At 38.0% G+C, this 17738-nt stretch overlaps 1 protein-coding gene across 1 annotated transcript in view; it reads right to left on the bottom strand.

Annotated features, from left to right (window-relative positions):
* The window catches only part of ANKAR (ankyrin and armadillo repeat containing), a 52441-nt gene that overhangs the window by 5693 nt on the left and 29010 nt on the right, over positions 1-17738 (bottom strand). The window contains exons 10-19 of the mRNA XM_018065546.1: positions 17438-17679; positions 15434-15602; positions 11595-11836; positions 11289-11442; positions 11043-11204; positions 9554-9660; positions 7213-7335; positions 4065-4223; positions 2921-3038; positions 258-367 (exon numbers count right to left, since the gene is read on the bottom strand). Coding sequence (XP_017921035.1) covers positions 258-367; positions 2921-3038; positions 4065-4223; positions 7213-7335; positions 9554-9660; positions 11043-11204; positions 11289-11442; positions 11595-11836; positions 15434-15602; positions 17438-17679 — 1586 coding nt within the window. The remainder of the gene's footprint in view (positions 1-257; positions 368-2920; positions 3039-4064; positions 4224-7212; positions 7336-9553; positions 9661-11042; positions 11205-11288; positions 11443-11594; positions 11837-15433; positions 15603-17437; positions 17680-17738) is intronic.

The following is a 17738-nucleotide window of genomic DNA, read 5'->3' as shown; positions in this document are numbered from 1 at the left end:
ATAAATAAGTATTTTTGTGTCATCTGTGTACTTACTCATAGACTGAACCTTAAAGCCTGAAGTTAAAACCAATGTGCATATTTTGTGGGAACCAGAATTGTGAATAGCAAAGGTAGGACTAGAAAAGTCATAAAATTTTGAGTTAGTAATATGAACTGTAAATAGTATATAGCACTCAGCCTGTGGAGAAATTGGCCCTCAGAAGTGAGAGGCAAATTATTTTTAGGATATTCTGTTTTAGAATTACTTTTTCTTACCTCTTCTTGTCCTGAGTACAAATGATAGCAGAGCTGTTGGACTGTCCCTAATGTGGTAAATGCTTCTGGAATACCAGCTCTAGAATGAGCCAAGGTAGCTATTAGGTTCCCTATAAATTAAACAAGAAAACATGCATGTGCCATTTAATTGATACAAGCCAATATACTGTGCCTTTGTTCATTTGCATATATGAAAGTATTAAAAAGCTTTTGAGTCACATCTCTACTAATGAAGAACTGCTGAGGAAAAATATGTGTGTGTTAAATATAAACTTTCCCCAAAATTATGGTTTGGTTTTCTGTCACAAACAGTAAAAGTTAAATAGGTTCATTTAAGTGGGAAGAATTTTGAAAAATCAGAGGTTTTCTTCTTCTTGGCTTCAGAATATATTTTATTTTGAGGGTTCATGTTTTTTAATGATTATGAACATAATGTTTGAACTACGTAAGAAAATTTAATGTCCTTTTTGCAATTCAAATGGTTTTAAGAGCTTAATTATATTTTTAAAATCAAGCAATATATTGCTTATTGACATTTAAAATAATTGAAGTTCTTCCCATAAAAGCAGTGTTTTGAGATTGACGTAATAAAGTGATCTAGTAATTAAATAACACGGAGAAGGCAATGGCACCCCACTCCAGTACTCTTGCCTGGAAAATCCCATGGACGGAGGAGGCTGGTGGGCTGCAGTCCATGGGGTCGCTAAGAGTCGGACACGACTGAGCAACTTCACTTTCACTTTCACTTTCATGCATTGGAGAAGGAAACGGCAACCCACTCCAGTGTTCTTGCCTGGAGAATCCCAGGGACGGGGGAGCCTGGTGGGCTCCCGTCCATGGGGTCGCACGGAGTCAGACACGACTGAAGCGACTTAGCAGCAGCAGCAGTAATTAAAGAAATGTGCAGCTGCTAACTTAAAATTGTTTCATTACAATTTGTGTTTTATTTTTAGAGATTTCATGTGATATTCTTTCACAATATTGTTGCTGTGTTGGAATAAGTGTAACACAGTAAATCTATTTTTACATTTGTGGGTGGATACTTTATTGAGGTAGTCACTGAGTTTTTGTTCTCCTTTTGTTTTTTCCAGCCTCCATTAAAAGCCAGAAAGACTTCTGTATTTATCGCCTCAGGATGAGGAGAGTTGGGTGGTATGGTCTAAAGCAAAAATTATCTAACGATAACCTTACTTTCAGGCTTATATTTTCTAAAGCCTGAGTTTATAGAAGGCGAGGAAGGGAAAAAGGTGTCTTTACAGGATGCTTGAGGCTGGTGCACTGGGATGACCCAGAGAGATGATATGGGGAGGGTGGTGGGAGGGGGGTTCAGGATTGGGAACTCATGTACACCCGTGGCAGATTCAAGTCAATGTATGGCAAAACCAATACAGTATTGTAAAGTAAAGAAAATAAATAAACGGAAAAATAAATAAATAAATAAATAAATATAGGGAGTAAGAAATGGGTAAGGGCAGAAAATCTAAGACTAAAACAGATAGCAGGACTTTTTGTGAAGAATTGCTAAGTGGTACACGTGGGAAAACTGAACTGCCAGCAACAGAAATGTCAGTTTATGTAAAATTTCCGTGCTTTTGGAGCCTCTTCTAGAAACCTTACCAACTTGGACTTGAGCATATCATTTATTTTACTTTATCCCTGAAATCTAAATATCTGGCTTTGCTTGAGAAATCCCAGATATGCATATGACTCTGGAGGTGCATATGACTCCAGTGGTGGAGTGCAGAGGAAGCCAGATAATTTTTGAGATTCAACATCTACCAGCCTGGGAAAATTAATATTTGAAAGCTAAAATAATATGGCATTTCTTGCACAGAGGAGTTTATGAGGTAAAATTTAAACCCACTACAATTGTTTTTCAGAGTCATAGAATTACTATGACTAAGAATGTTATTTAGATAAAATATATTTAATAACTCATATTAAACATGTATTTTTTTTCTAGCTAATTTTTGTTTGCTTGAATTTACCTTACAGCATACAAATGTAACTTTGTGGCAGCAAGTGAAAATTTTTTTTGGTGTGTTCAATAATCCCTTTCAGTTAAAAAACAAAATATTTTTTGGTAGCTGTCTCTCCATATGGCTGTCATTTTGATACTGTTTTATGTTATATTGAGCATGACAGATCAAGCAAACTAACATATTTCTCATCTGGAGAGTTAGATCTGGATAGATATACTCAAACAATTACCACTAACTATGTCAAGAGTGCTGCTAGACCATTTTGCTCTGCTACATTGCATAGCAACATAGAGAACTCAAACACTAGCCAAATATGCACATTTAGTGGAAAGGAAACAGACAGAGGCTATCAGTATAAGTCTGCCAGTATGACTACAAATTAGTGTATGAATTTTGTTGTTGGTAGTTCATAGTTGAATTCTCATTTTACATTCTGAAAAAGTTAATTAGAGGTTTAAAAATAATTAGGAAATCAGAAAGGCTCTAATTGGGGTGCAGAATAGACTTTGATTGTTCCATGTAGACTCAACTCTGGAGTTCCACGTAGACCTACACGAATTCATTCTTAAAACCATGTGACAGAGTGTCAGGCTTACTTTATTACTCCTCAGATTGCCAAAAAAAAAAACTTTTTTGAAAATAGTTTTATGTGGATATGATTGACTTCTAGGTATTTCTTACCTGTCAAGACAATAGTAGAGGAATCAGCTGAATATAGACTATCAACTAAAATGGTAACACCTCTTGCAGTCAAAGTAATGTGGTCCACGTCTATAATGACTTTAGCTAATACAATAATCTAAAAACAAAAAGCATAGAATCATTGAACATTTTCTACTCAGCTTCTGTAATTAACCTTTTATTTCTGAGGGGATGCTTCTCAGGAAAGTAAGAGGGTCAATTTGGTATGATCCAGTAGAAGGAAGTAGCAACCCACTCCAGTACTCTTGCCTGGAGAATCCCATGGAGGGAGGAGCCTGGTAGGCTACAGTCCATGGGGTCGCAAAGAGTCGGACACGACTGAGCGACTTCACTTCACTTCAGTAGAAGAAAAGCAAGCTGTGTGGGGAGGACCCAGAGTGTGTTTCCCTATCTGATTACTGAGTAACCATGGTAGGCGATGGTTACAATGTTTGCAACTTTTGCATCTGTACAGTATGGGTTCACAGAAAACACTTCTCTCAAAGAAGAGAGAATAAGATCAAGAAGAAGCCAGAGACATATGGTTGTCTACATGGTTGAAGAATCACATGATCAGCTAGAGATCTGCAGTTAGAAAACTTGTTTCTCTACCTGCTGCCTGGTAAAATAGGGGTGATGAAAATAATACTACATGCCTGTCAACCTGATAGGGTTGTTTTAAGCATCAGGTGAGGCAAAATCGCCTATTAATTTGTAAAAAACAAAAAAACCTACATCGTGTTTAGTCGCCAAGTCATGTCCAGTTCTTTTGTGTGACCCCCTGGACTGTAGCCCACCAGGCTCCTCTGTCCATGGGATTCTCTAGGCGAGAACACTGGAGTGGGTTGCCATTTCCTCCTCTAGGGGATCTTCCCGACCCAGGGATCACACTTGCATCTCCTGCATTGGCAAACGGATTCTTTACCACTGAGCCATCTGGGAAGCACCTAACCTTGTAAAATTCTACATAAATGAAGGACTCCTCATAAGAATGGAATTCTTATGAAGTGGAAGGGGGTGGTGTAAAAAATACTGTGAATTTTACAAAATCAGTTCATATTTTCCAGATCCAGTGTTTTTTCTAGCTTCCCAGTTTTCGCTAAAAAGATATATTGATTTGAAATTTTAGCCATCAAATTTATACCTGAAATGCTGCCATTGCCTTCTCAGTTTCGATTGTTGATTCAAGGAAAGGTTCAAAAATTGATATGCTCATTTTTCCATTTTCCAATATTAAGTATTGTTGAAAGCGATTATTGAAGGCAAAAAGGGTTAATGCATAGCCTGCTCTTAAACAAATATTCTGGAAACAGGAGAGATGCATTGTCTTTAGCTTCATTTATCATGTTACTCAAGGCAATAGGTGTGTTTTTTTTTTTAATTTTTATTTTTTTACTTTACAATACTGTATTGGTTTTGCCATACATTGATATGAATCCACCACAGGTGTACATGAGTTCCCAACCCTGAACCCCCCTCCCACCACCCTCCCCAAGGCAATAGGTTTTGAATTCTTGCATATTAAGATACATTTCATTCTTATCTCTGGGAGTAAAATAAGACATAATTAGGGAAAACAGGTAGTAGAGTTGCCCTAGAATGTTATTGAACAGATAAAACAGAGAATTAGGTAGTGGTATCAGGGAGAAGAGAAGAGAAAAAAATTTTAATTTTTAAATGGAATGTTAGATAACTGATTATTTAAATGAATACCTAAATGGTAATAGGAATCTCCATAATTTTATTAACCTTCAACTTTTTAATCACATTTTTATTTCAACATTTCAAAATACAATTGATAAATTAAAATTTCTCTTGTATAGCATGATATTGTTGAATTTTATGCATTCTGAGATGATACCGCTCGTTTCTTAAATTTACTTGTAAAATTCTGCTGTATTCTAAGGGAGAATAAAAAATGATTTCCTTTTTAAAAATCTCATTTTAACATTCTGGGACTGGGCACAGAGCAAAAGTCAGTTTTCCCTTTGGCAGTCCATTTGCCAAAGATTTACAAGTATGGTTGACCTTCCAGAAAGACCCAAAAGATAGAATCTTATCACTAAATCTTATTTTTAATATTCCATTTGAACACTGTGGTACACAGAGAGAGAACCATTATTCTCAGTGTGAGAGAACGTTAATCTTAGTGAGTGTTCTTCTGTCACTGTTAAACATATTGAAATGCTATAGGTACATATGAAATATTCACCGATAAAAGTATGTGATGCCCGAGATTTGCTTCAAAAGTAATATATGGATAGTGAGGGAATATATAAATGAGATAACTGCTGAAGACAGGTCATGGGAATATGTGAGTATGCTACCTTGTCATTCTATTTCTGTTTGAATTTTTCCATAATAAAAAGTATATACTCACCAAGTACTCTGATACAAAGTAGCTCCAGTACTTTGGCCACCTGACAAGAAGAGCCAGCTCATTGGAAAAGACCCTGATGCTGGGAAAGACTGAGGGCAGGAGGAGAAGTGTGCGACAGAGGATGAGATGGTTGGATGGCATCATCAACTCAATGGACATGAATCTGAGCAAACTCATGGAGATAGTGAAGGACAGGGAAGCCTGGCGTGCTGCAATCCATGGGGCTGCAGAGTCGAACATGATTTAGCAACTGAACAACAACTTACACAGGAGTCCCCTGATCACAGGCAAGAAAAAAGGTATTAGGTATAAAGGGGAAGGGTCCAGAGAGTGGCGCAAGTGGTAACAACCTGGGAGGGACTGTGGAATGATGGAAAGTAGAACGGGCAGCAGAAGGAAAGGGAGAACGGGCGTCTCTGAGGAGCGGGTTAACGAGAGTAGCACGCAGATGGAACAGAAGAGAGGGCGCAAACGTGGTTCAGAAAGCCGTCAGATGATTCCTGCCCTGTTATTGCCCATATTACAGCAGTACTGCTCATCTTTTTGTGTACTACAGTAGAGTAAAATTCCGTTTAAAAAAATAATAATACAGTGACTTCATTTCTCCCCTTTACCGCTCTCCTTTCTTCCTCAAAATCTCCTGGAGCTGAGACATAATTGGCAATGTTCTTTCCTCATTGCTCAATGCATGTAGAATAACAATAGTTTGGGAGTTTCTCTATTTCTCTAGGGTTAGTGTGGCCCATGGACCAGTGGTAGTTCACGAAATAGTTGACAAAAGGATTATACAAACAGAATACTTGAAACAGCTCTTCCTTACAGTTAAATACCAATTAATAATAAAGTAAAAAAATTGAAATCACCATTAGGCATATCCCAGTAATTATTATTGCATCAATGGATCCTAAAACCAGTGAGCAAAAGTACATTTCATAACACAGTATTTCCATAGTCTCAGAGACACTCACCTCCAAATACTTGTTAATTACAAAGGGAAGAACAGTAACTAAAGGGAGAAATATGGCGCCATCAGGCACCCAAAGTTAACACGGCCAGTTATAAGACATATCAACATCGTGTACTCCCTGCAATGATGCACTGGGAAAGGCAGTGAAGAGTGTTCTCAACCAAAATGCATGACCTCAGTTTAACCATTAGAAACAGCAGATAACTCAAATTGAGGGACATTCTAGAAAACAATTGGCCTGGACTCATCAAAAATATCACTCATGAAAGGCAAAGGACTTGAGTGTCACAGATTAAAGGACAGTAAAGAAACATGATAACTAGATGCAATGTGGGATCCTGGATTGGATTTTGGAATAGGAAAAGGACATTGGTGAGAAACTGGCAAAAGTTAAATGAAGTCTGCAGACTAGCTAGTAGTATTGTATCAATGTTAATTTCCTGATTGACATCCAAGAAAGCTGTGTACTTTCAGAACACTCTGTACTATTTTTGCAGATTTATGGAAAGTCTAAAATTATTTCAAAATTTACAGTTTGGTTGCTTTAAAATTATCTCCTCATAACTGTTTGCTGGGGGAAAAGCTATTCATTCATCACAAATAATTTGAGAACCACCACTCTAGAATACTGGGTAAGAAGTAGATGACTGAAGGTTGAAAGGTCATAAAATTAAGTTGAAACGATGCATCCAGGACAGAAGAGATTTGTTTTTTGGCTTGCCACCAAGCATTAAAATTGCTACATTTCAAAGATGAAATACAACAACTATGAAAAATATGGAACAATATTATTACAGCATTATAAACTAACAACCTACCAAAGATATTTTACATTTTTTAAATAATCCATTTGAATATTGCGTGAAAAAGACAATGGAATTTTGAGGATGTAGTCTAAAAATCATTTTCTTCTAAATGAGCTCTAACATTTCGTAAAGTTATTACCTTATCTTCTGAGTGAAGAAGATAAAGGACATCAGCATAATCAAATCCTTCATTTTCTTGTAATTCCTTCTGCAAGAGATCATTCCTTAGGACAATGCATGCCAAGGAAAATGCCACTTCAACCTACATATGTAATTTTCAGAAATATATTTTTCACTCATGGTTTATCAAATGACACATTTCATCATTCAAATATTTATATAGGATATACCAATTCAAAGATACCATAGAATCCCATTAATTCCATTTCTCTGACTAGTATTTAGAGAGTAGCAATTACAACTTCTGGAAAAATTCCCCTCATAATTTTTAACAGCTGAGAAAATAATCTTTCTGGGTACCGCACAACCACAAAGCTCCATGTGAGGGCACAGGCGGAGGTAACCAGGGCCTGCAGTACGTGTGAAGAAATTTATCATAAGTGCATAGTTGCATTCCTTTTTTTTAAAATTTCCTAGCATGGTGCTTGTTAGCTACTGACCATTGAGATGTAATGCTCTAATGGAATGCTTTCAACTGAAGCAAAGCATTGGGGAATAATCCGGAGGAAGTTTTCTTCTGGTTCTGGAGTCGTTTAAGGCACATTCTGAAGCCCTTTAAGGAGACTGTTAATGAACCTTGGTATTACTGGGCTCAGTAGTAAATTTTTAAGTACTACACCACGGATTTCTATAAAAAGCATTGTGAATTTGAAAAGCATGATTATTATTGCAAAACTATTTACATTAGAATCTTGAGGAAAAGTATTAAAATGTTAAATATTGTTCTGTTTTAATAAGTTTAACAACTCATTGAAAATATATGCTGAAATATAGATGCAACTGAAGTAAACTGTTTGCCATGAAAATGTACATTTTTAAATAAAAAATGTATTTTATATGTCATTTTCCTTAGTCTTGAGGAATTTATTTGTACTTTGAAAGTCAGTGCTGCTGCTGCTAAGTCGCTTCAGTCGTGTCCGACTCTGTGCGGCCCCATAGACGGCAGCCCACCAGGCTCCCCTGTCCCTGGGATTCTCCGGGTAAGAACACTGGAGTGGGTTGCCATTTCCTTCTCCAGCACAGGAAAGTGAAAAGTGAAAGTGAAGTCCCTTAGTCGTGTCCGACTCTTAGCGACCCCATGGACTGCAGCCCACCAGGCTCCTCTCATGGGATTTTCCAGGCAGGAGTACTGGAGTGGTTGCCATTGCCTTCTCCGGAAAGTCAGTGAAGTTTTTACATATAATTCAAGCCAAAAAGTGCTAGCATGTGCCTCTTTGTTTCCCTAATCAACTTCTGTAATGACATTATCTCTTTCATGGCAAGAAAAGCCAGATAACATAAAACATCTTTTCTGATAACAAAATAACAAACACTTTCCTTAAAAGAAGTCATGCTATATTTACTTATATATTTTCTTCACATGTTATATTTATTTTTCGATTTCTAGCACAGCCCTTACCAAATTTTAAAGAGAAAATAAATTTTTGTCACTACAGTTTGTGTGGCCAAGTATAGATGTCCTGAATTTCTAAAACCTTGGTAAAGGATTTTAATAGATGTGCATGTCATTTTACTAAAGGCATTTAACTAGAAGTAAATGGAAGAATGGATGACTCTTCAGCAACTCGTAGTAATTCCTAGCAGTGTCTACCCTTGAGAAAAGTATTGCTGCCAGCCAACACAGGTTGCTTGGTGGAAGGTAGGACTGTTCTGATGGTGTAAGCACTGACAGGATTCATTTACATTTGAGAAATTTTACTACATAAATCACACATCCTCATTATCCCCACCCAGGTTTAGCAACCAGTATCTGAGGAAGAAGGGAAGAAATTCTATGAATAATCAAATATCTGAGGAATAAAACTTCTTCGATAAGTAAGGACAGAAGACTAAGACTTTCTTGTTAAATCTGAAGAAACCACATTTTGATAAAATTTAGTAATATCTTTGCTACTATCTTTGTAGCAATTTTTTTCACTTTAATGAAGAGTTTTAATTTCCTTCATATTTTTGTTTTTGGCATTCTAGTCTTAAAATCTAGATAGGAAAATTAACGCAATTCCCCAGAAATCAGGTTTGTTTGATTTTTTTCTTTTGAAGTATCAAAGAATCCACAAAACCTCTTTCTGTGGCAACTGTTTTGTTTAAAACTTCTGGGATTTTGTGATCTTGTGTTCATCAGAAAAAAACACAATTCTGTAAAGCAATTATCCTTCGATGGAAAAATAAATGTAAAAAAATTAGGATTTTGTTTAAAAGGTTAGATATTATACTTCTGAGCTTGCCTAAAGATAAAAATTATTCTTTAAAAAGTCATTTATGTTAATTTTTACTATATCACACAAAAGTCTTGTATATACCTTAATATTAGGAGAAGGGTGATTTCTCAGTAGTTGAATAAGTACTGGAAAGGCATTTTCATCTACAACAAATTGTTGACTAACGGGATTGCTTGTATGAGCGACACCTGTAAGAACCCACATCTCAGTGAGGTAACGTTTTTTCCATCTTAGAAATGTTACAGTCAAACATAGCTCAATCTGTTTGGTTCTCAATGTGTCCTTGCATAATATGGTTGGTAAATTACAAAAGGAAAAGCTTTATTGATGCTGTTTTACCTTAATTAACTTTTTAAAAGGCAAAGTGAATAATCCTGGAAAATTTACTGTTAGAACAGTTTTCTAATAGTCACAAAACTAAGAAATTAGAAGTGCTGGACTATCAGGGAATAATAATGTAATAGCTATCATTCATGTAAAGAAAAAAAATTAGGTGCAAGGTACTTCAGCTTATAGCTGCTACTGTTTTCCATTAAAAGTTTGTTTTTATAAAAATAACTTGAGTAATCACCTGGTTAAAATGTCTGGATTCCTTAAATACTCATACTGAAACGATAATCTTATTTCTCCTAAGCATACTTCTTTAATTTGCAGCTCTAATCTCAATTAAGAGACTCAAATCATCTTTCTAGTGGACATGAACGAACAATTCAAAGTTTGTTCTTTTACCAATAAATGCCACACTACAGATACAGTGGGTTTACGTACTTAAATGTAAGTACAAGATCGGGCCCCTTTAGGAACAGTGAAGAGAAAGCACCTGCTCACTATTACCCAGTGAAGTTTGAAGCAGCTAAGGGAAGAGGAGCAGCAAGGAACACTTTTGTTTCATTGTCCCCTACTCCCCCTTCCCACTGGCCACCAGGAGATGCACACAGGCAATCATTACATGACTGTTCTTCATTCAGCAGACAAGTACTGAGTGCCCGGTGCTCTAGGCACTGAGGTAGGGAGTGTTGCGTGCATGCTGTATGAAGTACCTAAGGTAAAACTGGCAAAATATTGTGCGAGAATTGTACACTGGAAACTGTGAAACATTGCTGGGAGATATTAAAGGCCTAATTAATGAAGAAATATGTGTGTTCATGGAAAGGTTAATTCCTTTGCAAAGAAAGGAACAAGACCAGGTGGCCACTACCTAAACAGAGAATGGCTATGCAAAGAGTGGAACAGAAAAACGTGCTGCAGCATGAGAAACACTTCTGTATCTTCCAGAGCATATAGTTCCTAAGATTCAAAATAAGAAATATTGTTCTCTTCAACGTGAAAATAAGAGATTGCTTTAGGTCAAAATAGCCAAGGCTCATGGTCCTCATTTCTCACTCTAACCAGAATTCAAAGCAAGACTGATATACTATGCTTAATTACATCAGCTCTACTCATTAAAGTCTTTGAGAAATAAAAATATTATAATAACAGGTTAGATATGGTTAAGGGCTGCAACAGTAGGGATGGGGAGGAAGCGTAGTACCTCACTATGATTTTTAGAACTGAGAATAAATGTACAAACCAATACAGATGGATCCCACTGCTTTGATGACGCTCAGCAGTGTGCCATCGGCTATTTTACTAATCCTTAGTAAGCGGACCAGTGGTGCGATCCCATTCCCTTCACATATTTGATTTTGGTGGATCTTGCTGTCCTTACTTAGAGCTATGACGGCTTCACCTCCTGACAAAGAAAAGCAAGAAGCATGTCTAACCCTCCAAAGTCCTGTTCTCTATTGTGTAGATTTATGCAGAGAACATAGCTTACCAACATACTGCATTTTAGCTGATGGCGATAAAAGCATATTTATGATAAAGTTGTATCCAATCTGTTCTGCCATATACTTTTGCTGTTTCAATGTTTGTCCTGCCAAGGCCCAAAGTGCTACAGCTCCTTGTTCCTTAACATCTATTTGAAATGCCTATTAAAAAAAAAAAAATATTCCGTTCAGGCAGTGAGGATTTACTGAATACCACAGGAGTGTGTGTTTAATGTGGTTTCAGGTTTCTTTTCACTTAACTAAATTCAATATTGAATACTTCAGGGAAAAATGAAAAGTAATGCAGCTCCTACCTTGAGAAGTTTTAAAAGACATTTACTTAATGATTTCTCTAGAAACGCTCTCTGGATAGCAGGGTTGTGACTTGCCAGTGCTTCCACAGCCATTGCACCCTTCACTTGGACACTGAGCTGCTTTCCTTTAAACAGAGCCACCAGAGGAGGGATGGCTCCTTCCAGAGCCATAGCGTCCTGAACTTCCTTGTTGTCACGAGCAACCTCGGCGATTGTAACAGAAGATACAGCTGTCAACATGTCTTCAAATGAATTCAAGAACCAGTTAAATAAACCTTTTAAAAAGTAGGGATATAAGCATGCAGCGTATCACTAGTTTTCCATATTTAAAAGTCGAGTTTATACAGTCTAGAAAATTTAGATAATAAAGAAATAAAACTCTTCAGACTTTCCCAGCTAATCACAAACATTCCATGTAATATCATCCACTATTCTTGTAAATATATAATATATATTATATAAATATAGATAACGCTGTGCTGAGTCACGCAGTCGTGTCCGACTCTTTTGTGCCTTTATGGACTGTAGCCCGCCAGGCTCCTCTGTCCATGGAGATTCTCCAGGCAAGAATACTGGAGTGGGTTGCCATGCCCTCCTCCAGGGGATCTTCCCAACCCAGGGATCGAACCCATGTCTCCTGCACTGCTGGTGGATTCTTTACCGTCTGAGCCACCAGGGAAACCACAGATAACTTTAGATAGTATTGTACTTAACACTGCTGCCGCTGCTGCTGCTAAGCCGCTTCAGTCGTGTCCGACTCTGTGCGACCCCATAGACAGCAGCCCACCAGGCTCTGCTGTCCTTGGGATTCTCCAGGCAAGAACACTGGAGTGGGTTGCCATTGCCTTCTCCAATGCGTGAAAGTAAAACTGCTCAGTCGTGTCCGACTCGTTGCAACCCCATGGATTGCAGCCTACCAGGCTCCTCTCTCCATGCGATTTTCCAGGCAAGAGTACTGGAGTGGAGTACCATTGCCTTCTCCGTGTACTCAACACAGTTGTACTATAAACACAGTATCCTGCATTTTAATTTACCAGTAAAAAAAAATTTCTCCCATTCTTTATGAATATCAGTGTCTCCTAAATATTCCATTAATGTATATCTCACATTTCCTTAAACATTTACATTTTTAAAAATAATGGGTTGGTTCTAACTTTTCGCTGTTTTAAACAATGCTTAGGAAACATCTTGGCACATTTCCTTCCTGTTCGTATATTTTTCCCCTTAGCACAGAGTCCTAGGAATTATTGGAATAACTGAATACATTCACCGTAGATTCATTTTCTTTTTCCTCCCTTTTCTCTTTTTTAAATTGAAGTATAGTTGACATACAATATTATGTTAGTTTCAGATGTGCAGGAAACTATCACCCCAAAAAGTAACTGTCTATTCCCATACAAAGTAATTTCAATATTATTGACCACATTCCTTATGCTGTATATTACATCCTCATGACTTATTTTATAATTGGAAATTTGTACCTCTTAATCCCTTGCACTTACTTCACGCAACCTCCAAACCCCTTTGCCTGTGGCAACCACAGTTTTTCTCTCTTTATCTACAAGAGAAAAAGTACGCTTTTTTCTCTGTATCTACTTTTTGTCTTGCTTGTTCATTTGTTTTCAGTTTTAGATTCCACATACAAGTGAATGCAGTATTTCTTTGTCTGACTTATGTCACTTAGCAGAATACCCTCTAGTTCCTTCCATATTGCTGCAAATGGCAAGATTTCATTCCTTCTGTGGCGGTGACTATTCCATCGTGTATATACACCATCTTCTTTATTCCTTCATCTGTCAATAGGCACTTGGGTTGCTTCGGTATCTTCATTGTTGTAACTAATGCTGCATGGAGCATGAAAGTGAAAGTCGCTCGGTCCTGTCTGACTCTTTACAACCCCATGGCCTCTACAGTCCATGGGATTCTCCAGGCCAGAATCCTGGAGTGGGTAGCCTTTCCCTTCTCCAGGGGATCTTCTCAACCCAGGGATCAAACCCAGGCCTCCTGCATTGCAGGCGGATTCTTTACCAACTGAGCCACATGGAACATACGGGTGCTTTTATCTCTATAAATTAGCCTGTAAGTTTTCCTTGTGTAAATACCTAAAAGTGGATTTGCTGGATCATTTATTATTCTGTTCCATCTTGGCTGTACCAATTTACATTCCCTCCAACGGTGCACCAGAGTTCTTTTTTCTCCACACCCTTGTTATTTGCCAACGCTTGTTATTCGCTATCTTTCCAATGACAGTGCTTTGGACAGATGTGAAGTGATACCTGATTGTGGTTTTGATTCACATTTCCCTGAAGATTAGTTATGTTGAACATCTTTTCATGTGTCTGTAGGAAACTGAAAATGTCTTAAAGGGTGCATGCGAAATCTCACACGCTCCGAGGTCCAGTGCAGAGAGGCAGTAGTGTGAAAGGTGCCTGGGACAGACCTACTTGCTCATCTTGGAGAGCCCCCAGGGGAGGCAGGAGGCAGCTGACACTCCACAGGGGAATCAGACACCGAGACAGCTAGTTCTGTGATCTCCCTCGACTGTGCTGATGCTGGCAGGCACATTTTGGAATCCTCCTTCTAGCCTATCAGTGCTAAGGGCCTGCCCCTCCCCTCCCGCCAGCTGCTTGTACCAGTTCACGACAGGCCTCAGAACTAGCTACCCATCAGAGCCTGCCCTGCCCACCAGTTGCCCACAGCATCCACACAAGGCAGGGCCTCTCAGCCAACGAGTCCTGAGGCCAGCCTTGCCTACCAGTGTGCCCACTGTAGCTGGCCCCGTTACAACAGGAGGGGCATTCAGCCCGCATAAGGGTCCTCTCTGAGCATCTAGGCCTGATGGCCAGAGGGTAGCATGAGGCTGGACTCCATAGGACATCTCCTACGTGAGGCCGCTTCTCCAGCCTACCCAATACACAGAAATAGAGAATTAGGCAGAATGGGAGACAGGTGAATATATTCCAAATGACTTTATGAATTTGAAACAAAGGAAAAGAACTTTCAAATGATTTCACTACAAGAAAGAAGTTCTTAGATGATAATTGCTTAATTTGAAGTACTAAAGTAAAAGAAAACCTTCTGCAACAAACCCCTTATCCATAACCTTGTCTTACATTATAGCCAACATAGTTATTCTGTATTCATTCTCAGAGAGCTAGACTAGAAAGAAAGATGATAAACTGAGCAGGAAGGAAAACATACAAGCTTTTCCCCAATTTTTTATTCCTCCCACTTTCTCCCAATTTTTTCTCCCCCCATATGTGGGGGAAGACCACAGACTCGAAGTTTACACTGTTATGTGTATGCTCATTGGGATGAGAAAACTCTTACAGAGTCTAAGAGAGCATTTGCAGCAGCTGCAGAAACTGCCTCATAGCTTCTGGTGTTCTTGGTATTTATATGCACTTCAGAGTCTAACAATTAGCCTAATTACCTCCTTACCTTGAATTTTGATATCCAATATCTCACAACAAATCTAAAGTCCTTACGTAACCTGAAAAATAGCTTCCAATGATCAACATGTGTCTTACTCACCCAAGAAGATGTCTACTGGCCTCCCTGGGCATATTAACTGCATTATTTTTATTACTTGTGCCAACGTTTCCATTTTTTTAAATGTCTAGTTCAACATTTTAAAAATTAATGGCTTTGAGAATCAATTCCTTTTATAAATTCAGTGGTTTAAATGTAAGTGTTTCAGAAGTTAAGTTATGTTACACATGTCTAGATCCATCCTAAGTTAAATCCAGGACATCTGTTCATAAATGATAGGTCCAAACTTTTATTTGCTTCACTTAATATATCTGGTCACTTTAAAATATATAGAAGTAGAGACTTACCTGAATCAGAACTCAGAAATGAAATAAGGTATGGGATGCCTTTATGGTCCTTCACTGCTCTTTGGTTATTTTTGTTTCCCATACATAAGACCCGCATACAGTTCATCACATTCACTAGCACGCTTTCTATGTCTAAGTTTAAGAGATTTATCAGAGCTGGGATTCCATTCTAAAAATAAAATAGTATTTAATTATAATCAAATTCATTTAGGAGGTCTGCCATCTTTAGTTAGAAACACAAGTCTATAATCTTTCTTGATATAAATGTCTGCTTATTTAGGACAGAACAATTGCCCATAAACAAATGTGTTTACCGATATGGTACATTAAGTGACAGTTGTCACAACTTTGAGCGTGTCTTTAATTTTAAGGTGAGTATTCTATAAATATATTTTCTCTCATTTTTGGCCATTCCATGCAGCATGTAGGATCTTTGTTCCCCAACCAGGGATCAAACCTGCACTGGAAGTGCAGAGTCCCAACCACTGGACAGCCAGGAGAGTTCCTATAAATGTATTTTCAAATAGCCTCATTTATACCAAAATAATTTGAGGCTGCAAGTTCACTGTAACATTTAAGTATCTAAAAGTGAAACAACTGAGTAATATCAATTGAATACAATGCCCATTTGGAAATATCTGTCATTGTATACATTGCACTGGTAATTGGCAGTTATATTTATGTAACACAAAATACTCTTTTTAAATGTAAATATAGTTTACTAATTTCAAGTGGAGTAAAGATGGCATTTCTCCCTACTAACAGTAATAATGCAAGAATATTAAACAAGGCAAGAAACAGAGGTGTAACATTATTTTCAATAGCTAGGAGACATCTGTAATGCTGAACGATAATAAATGTTTATGAGTAACCAACAGAGATTAGAGAGATCTCCCATGGCCACTGGCTACAGGAAATACTGGCAGGACACAGTTTTCTAAAGTAAATGGCTCTACTTTAAGGGACAGGAAAACACACACACACACAATTCCCTGTCTGGAACAATAGGAATGGGTGTGGAGGATGGCAGCAGGATCTTCCCTTGACCAGTTAGTCATAAAGTGTTGCAAGTTAAGGAAGGCAAAGATAAATAGAGAATTATACTGATAAGATGTTTATAAGAAGACTTATTGGTGAGATAAAAAGAAAGAGACAGATTTTTGCACTGTGGAGGAAATAGAAACGACATAATGGGTACTATATCGCTGTCAGCTAAGGGAAAGCAAAGCTGAAAGGACCCCATGCATACAAGCCTGCAGCCTATGTCATATTCTTGCAGCCTAGAACATGGACCTGGGCTCTTTCCCACATGCATTTCCTGCAAATAGCGAGGTTAGAAAGAACTTATCTCATTCAAGCTGAGTACTGATCAAAAAGGACCTAGAACAGGATCTGTTCAAACATATTATAAGAGGAAAAATAGGAAGAACTTATGACAGATGAAGAATGCTCATCAGGAAAAATATATCACAAAGTAGATGAAAAACTTTAACTGAAAATGCTTTTGATATTATCAGTGAAAAAATTATATTAGGCGACCACCTTTATAAAACAAGGACGCACAGAAGAGACAGCAGTGCTCAGGGAAGATTTTTTGAGACAAGAGACAGTGAAATGAGTTGGAAAAGCCCAGGAAAGATGTGAAGAGATATAAAAGACAAACAGTAGTCCACACAAAAAGAAACAAGGCCAAAAACATAGCAAGAGACAAGGAGGGTAGGACTGGGTGGGGGGGAAATGAAATAAAATCAAACAGCGGGACTTCAGGACAGGGTTGACACACAGCCCTTCACTGTGCCTGTTCTGAGCACAGAGCTCTTGTTCTTGCTCTTGTTCACTTTGGTCCTCATGGTATTGTGGCTGGTTTGCTCTTTGCATCCTCACTGAGATTGGAATTCTCCCCTGGGAGTTTATGAGGGCCACTGCAGAATGAAATGGGCATCTTTCTAGCTTCCATGTGAGAGAGTCACTCAGTCAAAATGATGTTCTATGAAAAGAGCTTACGTGTTTGGCAATGACATCCTTGTTTTCAAGTTGAGCAATATCATATAGAATGACAGCGCATCGGGAATGTAGCTCAGGTTCCTCAGAAACCAGGAGGTTAATCAAAGCTGGAATGGCTCCCGCCTCTACTAAAGCATGCACTATACTTGGGTGGGTTGAGATATTACTCAATAACCCAACTGTTTTGCACTGTAATTTTATTTTGGAGCCTTTTAATAGATTGATTAATGCAGGAATGGTGCCTACAATGAAAAGATCAAGAAAGAGCATGGTTTGTAACTATTTGTAGTCAATTTACCAT

This window comes from Capra hircus, chromosome 2, assembly GCF_001704415.2.
Source record: "Capra hircus breed San Clemente chromosome 2, ASM170441v1, whole genome shotgun sequence".
In the NCBI taxonomy this organism is placed as follows: domain Eukaryota; kingdom Metazoa; phylum Chordata; class Mammalia; order Artiodactyla; family Bovidae; genus Capra; species Capra hircus.
Note: the sequence above shows the minus strand (reverse complement) of the source record. Positions and strands in the feature narration are given on the sequence as shown.